The sequence below is a fragment of the Mizuhopecten yessoensis genome, unplaced genomic scaffold (genome assembly GCF_002113885.1).
Source record: "Mizuhopecten yessoensis strain PY_sf001 unplaced genomic scaffold, ASM211388v2 scaffold245, whole genome shotgun sequence".
NCBI classification, from domain to species: Eukaryota; Metazoa; Mollusca; class Bivalvia; order Pectinida; family Pectinidae; genus Mizuhopecten; species Mizuhopecten yessoensis.
The window spans coordinates 985,240-993,464 of NW_018403450.1; the positions used below are offsets into that span (position 1 = coordinate 985,240).

Consider the following 8,225-nt stretch of genomic DNA (forward strand, 5'->3'; position numbering starts at 1 on the left):
TATGCGAAACACACACTGACAGCTTACTACCATATTGCTGTACGATAAGAATTTATTGAAATATCAATTTGGGCCTGAACAGGTTCGGCCAATAATACCGTGGCAAGGTCGGCCCATGTAGTTTACAAATAAAACGTCGTAAAATTGTCGGTAAAATCTAATGTTGCATGCATTATGAAGTCATAATTAAGCCGATTCCAATGGGGGTCGAATTTACCCGAATGCCTGTCCGAACTTACGTATACCCCATGGCGGGGCTCGTTCGGCCATCCGATCTTCAGGAAAAGTTAAATTATGTTCAAAGACGGTCGTGCTGCCATACTTCCTAGAACGAACTTTAATAATAATAATAAAAAAGCGAACTTGCCAAGTCTCCCCTATTGTTATGTCGTTAATCTCATTAGAGCTTGTGTTTTATTGTTATTCCTCGACTTGTTGACTTTAAATGAAGTTTATCTTATCGCATTCTGAAAGCAGTATTCTGAATCAGTAAATATCAAAGATCAAAAAAAGCTACGCTCTTTTAAGGCTTCATATTATGAACTTAATGCTGAATTTTATTTAGTAGATTTCATTTTTCTATCAAAAATTGCGAAAACCTGGTCTTTATAAGCACTGTACTGTTTTCATTTGTCATTTACAGGCACGAGAAAGTCGCCTTGACGAAGACATGTTCAACGATAGCGCTTTACGTTAAATTTACCTTTGCTCACTTGGTACTCATATTACATACGGATGAAAACTGATAGGTAATAAGGTAATGAAAGCCTTAATAAACACACAAATAGTGATCCTTTGTTACGTATATATTGCGAGATATATACATGTATCTCTTCCCGGAAGAGGAAACAATAACTCTGTACAACCTGTAAAACCTTGAAAATTACAAGTGTGGCACATTAAACACAGGTTATTTAACTGTTAATATTATTTTCCTTACTAAGATATACATATTGTAACTACAAAAAAAAGTAAATAAATACCGATGATAAAAGGGGAAAAAGACAGTGTTTTACATATCGGAGTTGAGACAGTTGTTTGATATACCTTCGAAATGGTCTACATAGTGTCCTATGTCAGGGTTTGATTCACCACTGTTTTCTCATTTTCTATTTTTCAAAGACATTTTGTTAGATTATCGTTTTTCCAGTTTAATATAGATTCCGTTTTTAGAACGCGTCACCACTGCGTTCGTTGGTACTGCAACATTGTTGGGATCAGGTAATATCCGGAATCTGAAAAAAAGATAAACGAGATTTGCATTTGGAATGTCCAACTAGCGATGATAAGTAGACATATATTGATTTGATTGAGGCAATTCTCAAAGACGTACGAGTTTTATCTACACGTATTACTGACAATTGAGAATGAACCAATGTAATTAACTTAAGTCACAATCGATCACCGTGAGTTTGATGTTCTGTAAATCAAATGAAAGGACAATTTTGAAAAATGCACTTTTTAAAGTAAGAATAACGTTGATTATTTTATCATCTGTTACTTCTGTATCAGAATAATATTTTGATTTAATCTATAAACCATGTACGAAAGTCACTCACCGTTGAACTAATCTTGCAAGCGCCACTTTCTGTTCATTCAAGGCGAAATGCTGACCGATACAATTTCTGTTTTGAATAAGATGTATATATTAACATGTTGTTTCGTGTATGTATCTTTGAATCGATTCTAAGAACAGTTCTAGATAAGTTTATTGGTACTACAGAGATAACTTTTTCTGAAAAGGCATTCTGAGAGAGCATTTTGTGTAGAAAGAATTGTTTTTGTAAATAATGATGCTTAGTTAAACATAATTCCATTGAAGAACACATCAGCAGAAACAAAACTTGTGCGAAGTGGGCTCTCATCAGAGTAATTCGTTGTGTTAATCCTACTGAATAATAATGATTAACAAATTAGTATTAGTCACCAAAACGCCTACCTTGGTCCTGCTGAAAATGGCACATAGCTATATGGATCCCTTTTGGATTCTTCAGCGAAGCGGTCAGTCCTGAACTCCTATCAATACAAGGGGATTAATATCACTGAACCAGGTCCATGTTCATATTTAAGCAATGCGTACATAGATCTGGTCCTGAACAACATTTGACGTTTTATCAATTACTTCTTGCCTTACCAGGACTGAGCATTAAGGGTAAGCAATTAAAGTTATGTTTTCATCCTTGTAACATATCAAGAACTTGGAACAAATTCCATGGGTGAATTCTGTCACTGGCATATTACCTTAATCAAACCGTCGAAATTTTATTTCATTATCCAAATTGTCTTTTTTGTCGAATTAACGTTTTGTTGTCATTGTCCACGGTAAATCATTGGAAAAAATCATATAAACAATCGTATTGTCAATTAAACCAAATGCATTGTATATACTATTTTCCGAATAATATACACAGTTGTAACATTATGATGCACAAATGACGATTATATCAATTTAATATATAGTTGTCGATTATTGCAAAACGGTACAAATTTGAAGGAAAGGTTATCAAATATAGAAAACTAATGAGTGAACTAATGGTGAACAGTACAGGCAGGAATCTCCTATCTGCATTGTTTACCAATCGTTATTACGCCTATTTTGTAGTTAATACTTCTGGTTTGTTCCAGATCTCCTCGTTGTGATGGAGGACTTGTATCATGATGGTGACCTCCGTATTGACCGGAATTACCACGCCCTCAAGTTCCATTTCACGTGTGGTCACTCTAGCAATAGCAGGAACGGGCGAGTACATTCGCATTGTTTCCTTTATAAACAGGGACAACCGGGTAAACTCCTGGATATCAGACCTTTATGAATTATAAAACCATGCGTTAACGACAAGTCGACCATTTTTTTTTAATTATTGTATAGCGATTTTCTAATATATCACATTTTTAAAACAAATGTTGCAGAAACATATCAGTTTCACATGTGCACCAGGGAACTATAACCCTTCCAGATCATCAAAATATTACACATGTTGTAAAGTTCAACACGTTAATGGAGGTGACTTGGTATTTCACAGTTCCTCCGTTCTGTTTTTCTTAACAGTTTTACTTAGGTGAGTGTGGTGGTCAAGGAAGATAGAAATACCTGGTAAATACTGACTTTCACTGTTAATTTGGTGTCTCAATACATTGCATTGAAGAGAAAAATAGCCGTGTTCCGTTGAATATCATGAGTTAGAGGTTTTGAGAAAAATATCAGAATCTGCCATACCACAAACTAAAGACTATTTCCTCTGTGTGTTTTATTAACGTACCATTCTACATTTTCTCTGCCTCCCAAAACTCTTTTCACTTCTTCATACACTTTTTGTTGTTCCTCTGGATATTTTGCCAATGCGTAGATCGCCCAACCAATTGATGAAGCAGTGGTGTCGTGGCCTGTAAATAGATTAATGTATATATAACGATAGAAGATTTGCGAAATTAATAAGTTTTCATGATGGCGAAATAAAACAACAAATCTGTTGAGATGATCAGGTTTCTGCGCCATTGTTGTCATTTACTTCAGTTCTCGTTTACTTCTCGTTTCTCCGATGTGGTGCTTCTTTGTAATTTGTCTAGAGGGGAACCGATTATGGGAAATATGACCGGGGAAAGTCGTGGGGGATGTACGATGTTTTATTTAATAATAATAATGATACTCGTGCAACATACCTTCGAAGAGGAAAGTGTCGACCTCATCCCTGACCTCACGGTCAGTCAGCCCAGTGCCCTGTTCGTCACGGGCGGTCAGCAGGATATCCAGAAAGTCCAGGTGACGCTTTTCGAGAACAGATGGGTTATCTGCCTACAAGCAGACCACAAAACATATACGAATGTATTGCATTACATATGCACACAAACACTCAAACGTGTAATCGTTCTAATGCAATTGCGAATAGTCGCTTGAAATGTACTCATATATGATGATACAGGCTTTTTGAGAAAAAAATAAAATTATAATTTATTTATATTTTTATTTTTCATACCATTTGAAAGATAGATTAAATCTTCAGTTTTTTTTATATGTATCATGAAAAGCAATCCTTAATAAGTTTAGTCTATATTTCTTCAATTATATTTATTATTTAGGGTAGTGGAGCTTTCAACTCAATTTTATTAAAAGTAGACAATTTCCTTTAGTAGTCATACTTTAGTCTTGTTCGTACTTTTGCGAATATTTTGTCTTAGTAAGAATATCCCTTTTTACACCACAACATATTCGTAGAATCTTTGTTGAAGTGAAATATTATATAACCATAACGGTTTATAGGAAGTGAGTTTCTATAAATTATCCAATATCAATCAAATAATTAACACGACCATTTCAGCAAATTGATTTTATTATATTTGGTTACGAAGCAACCGGAGTGCTTCCTAAAGTGTGGAGTTTAAATCGTTACAAAAGTGTAATGTGCTGACTTGGTATTCTGTTACCGTTCGACTTTGATTGATAAAACGATATTCGAACTTAAGAGTGGGATCAAATCATACTCCTTTTCCACCTTAATTATAGCGCCAGATACCAGGACATGCAGAGTAAATTTCACATAGTAAGCTTAGTCAAATATAGAACAATTAGCAAACAATGTTTTATCGTTTATATTGATCAATCTCGTTGGCCGGTTGGACAACTACAGGAGTCTAAGTTACAGGGAAACCCGAGTTCTCAGAAATTATCTAAGTACATTGACCCTGTACCTTTTCATGGCCAGTCAGGGAATCAAACCCAGGCCGACTTGGTAAATTGCGAGTGTGCTATCAAAAACAAAAAAGGAAAAGAAAACGAAACAAAACTTACTAGAAAATGTTTCAACCTACCAACGATTTTCTTCTTTCCCGTATGACCTTTTCGTCGAAATCGTGTACGTATTTTGCATGTTTGGAAAACTCCCTTCCGATTGGTGACAGGTAGAACAGAAAGTCTGGGGTCAGCCAAGGGCGCCTGTATAGTAGAAACAATAGTAATCCACGTTTAAATCTGTTAACTTGTAAACAAATTCAACTTAATTAAGACTATTTTTATAAAATTGTATTCCACTTGGTATCAATTCATGCATTGAAGATTTTCTAAGTTATTGTGATAAGTCGAGACGATAGTATTTTATATGGAACGGGAACAGTATATATTCAATACTACTGTTTGTGTTCAAAACAACTGTTGTAACGATATGTTTTATTTTATTTTGAACATTAACACCTTTTGAAGACTTGTTTAAGAGCTATCGAAAACGTGTATCAGGACCAAATCTCGATACTTTCTGACAGCTGAGCTTTGGGCTTATTGGGTTGTTTCCAGCGGTTTTTGAGACGAAAAAACGGTCATTTGCACTGTTTGCTTTTCAAAGGGAACAGGCGTGTTCGAAAGCTCACAAAATGGGTTTTCTCTGCTTGTGTTGAACATGGACCAGTCATTTATTATTGATATCAAACTGATGAATATTATTACGAACTGTGGTAACAGTTCAATACCTTTCACACACACTTGAACACAAAAATCTGATATTCTGTATTATCTGAAGTTACGCATAAATCTTAACTAATGAGTAATAATTTGTATTACGTATTAAACAATATTCTTATCAATGTCATATCTGATATAATTGCTCGTCCCTTAAATACCACAATTTTAACCGTTATCTCAATTTCATCTTCGAGCATACTGACCAAGAGATTTCAACTTAATAATAACTTGACATTATAATGAATGGTCCCTGCTTTATTATTTTTAGAGACAGATTTACTATTAGAATGCGTCAAACCTCGACAAGTGGCTGATGGTGGGTGTCTGCTAATGCTTTACTCACAGAAGTCTCTCCTGGGATATGTAGCTCAGTCTTCGTACTGCGTCTACGTATGGATGGTTTGAACTGCAATTTAAATAATTTTGGCGTAAATATATTTCACCGAGGATTGTTGGGTCTATGAACACAATATTTGAGACAAATGTTGACTCCATCACAGTAATAGCCAAATAATCATTGAGGAAAACGCAGTTGAAGTAAGTCAGCAATGGGCCAAAATATACGACGGAAGTGATCCAGATGTTCACAATGAGCGTTTTCTGATCAAACTGGTGTATCCATCACACAACCCCAGGACAAATCCAAGAAATCATTTCGCGAATAAAAACATCATATACTGAATAACTTACCCTTGTTCCTGGACTTTCGCATCGTATGACACTGAGCAACGCAACATGGTATCGAGAGTAGCCAGCCCTACCGACTCATATATCTCCACGCTTTTACCGCCAGAGGTCGCCTTCTCCAACTTATCCTTTTGAAATGTACAATGTGTAAAGGGATTGGCTCAATATATGGTATTTCCAATGTATCTGCTATCATTAATATTCTCAATGATCACTAAAGTGCGTGTAACAGCTTAGTGGCCCTTTTCTATATTGCCTGACTAAGGTGACTTCTGTATCCTGCTATATTTGTATCGATCAGTGTGTGCTGTATACATTTTAGAAACCTGTAAAATCGAAGTTGGATCAGTCAAATACTGCGAAAACTTGAGAAGATCCGTCAACCAAAAGAAAAGAAAATTATGTAAGAGTTCACATCACGAAAACACAAGAAAAATTGTTTCGCCTTCGACGGCAATAACTCACCAGGAAGATGCTGAAAACGCTGTTATAGATTTGTACATAGGGCTTGAGTACGTCAAAGTGGAATGCTGGTGTTAACAAGCGTCTGTTTCTCTCCCACTTCTTACCGTCACTGATAAGTAAACCATCACCTATCACGGAGCGGATAAATATACCAATATATTTTTATACAAGAGGCCCAAGGGCCTTAGCGGTCACCTGAGTTATATCATAGGTACTGGTAGCTTTAGTTTATTGTTTAGATGTGATGTGGAAATCAGCATGTTAACTAAGTGAAATACAATACTTGTCATGTCATCAATGGATAAGAATTTGAAAATATTGGTAAATGTTCCCTTTGGGGCCCCGCCCTAGCCCCTGGGGATGGGGCAGGAATCCCAATTTTACAAAGTAATACTCTCATTCACCCAAGATGATTCTGATTAAGTTTGAGTAATTTTCTGCTGAAAATGGATAAAATATATACCGAAAAGTGTTATTTCCCTATATAAACTATATTAAACTTTACCCCCTCCCCAAGGGAGAACGGATAGCTCGGGGGTCCTGAAATTTACAATTTAAATAAAGCCCCTGATGATCTTTCTTTCCACGTAGAGAAAATCACTGTAGTACCTCTGAGTCTGGAGAAGAAGATTTTTGAAATATTGATTAATTTTCCCTTTGGGGCCCCGCCCTGGCCCCAGGGGTCGGGGTAGGAATCTCAATTTTACAATTTGAAACCATCTACCTCCAAGGATAATTCTCACCAAGTAAAAATAATTTCCTACAGAAAGTTGTCAAAATATACCCAAAAGTGTTATTTCCCTATATAAACTATAGTAAACTTTACCCCCTCCCCAAGGGAGAACGGATAGCTCGGGGGTCCTGAAATTTACAATTTAAGTAAAGCCCCTGATGATCTTTCTTACCACGTACAGAAAATCACTGTAGTACCTCTGAGTCTGTAGAAGAAGATTTTTGAAATATTGGTTAATTTTCCCTTTCGGGCCCCGCCCTGGCCCCAGGGGTCGGGGTAGGAATCTCAATTTTACAATTTAAAACCATCTTCATCAACGATAATTCTCACCAAGTAAAAATAATATTTCCTACAGAAAGTTGTCACAATATACCCCAAAGTGTTATTTCCCTATATAAACTATAGTAAACTTTACCCCCTCCCCAAGGGAGAACGAATAGCTCGGGGGTCCTGAAATTCACAATTTAAGTTAAGCCCCTGATGATCTCTCATACCACGTACAGAAAATCACTGTAGAACCTCTGAGTCTGTGAGAAGAAGATTTTTGAAATATTGGTTAATTTTCCCTTTCGGGCCCCGCCCTGGCCCCAGGGGTCGGGGTAGGAATCTCAATTTTACAATTTAAAACCATCTCCCTCCAAGAATAATTCTCACCAAGTAAAAATAATTTCCTACGGAAAGTTGTCACAATATACCCCAAAGTGTTATTTCCCTATATAAGCTATGGTAAACTTTACCCCCTCTCCAAGGGAGAACGGATAGCTCGGGGGTCCTGAAATTTACAATTTAAGTAAAGCCCCTGATGATATTTCTTTCCACGTTGAGAAAATCACTGTAGTACCTCTGAGTCTGGAGGAGAAGATTTTTGAAATATTGGTTAATTTTCCCTTT

At 36.3% G+C, this 8,225-nt stretch overlaps 1 protein-coding gene across 3 annotated transcripts in view; it reads right to left on the reverse strand.

Annotated features, from left to right (window-relative positions):
* LOC110445370 (cytochrome P450 4A24-like) overlaps window positions 1–8,225 on the reverse strand; it is an 11,445-nt gene continuing 3,220 nt past the window's right edge. For all 3 annotated transcript variants that reach the window (XM_021489953.1, XM_021489961.1, XM_021489947.1), the window contains exons 4-13: window positions 6,602–6,729; window positions 6,140–6,264; window positions 5,793–5,855; window positions 4,807–4,930; window positions 3,661–3,793; window positions 3,261–3,384; window positions 2,610–2,805; window positions 1,940–2,016; window positions 1,560–1,625; window positions 1–1,235 (exon numbers count right to left, since the gene is read on the reverse strand). In XM_021489953.1, the coding sequence (XP_021345628.1) occupies window positions 1,136–1,235; window positions 1,560–1,625; window positions 1,940–2,016; window positions 2,610–2,805; window positions 3,261–3,384; window positions 3,661–3,793; window positions 4,807–4,930; window positions 5,793–5,855; window positions 6,140–6,264; window positions 6,602–6,729 (1,136 nt within the window). In that variant the 3' untranslated portion in view covers window positions 1–1,135. The remainder of the gene's footprint in view (window positions 1,236–1,559; window positions 1,626–1,939; window positions 2,017–2,609; window positions 2,806–3,260; window positions 3,385–3,660; window positions 3,794–4,806; window positions 4,931–5,792; window positions 5,856–6,139; window positions 6,265–6,601; window positions 6,730–8,225) is intronic.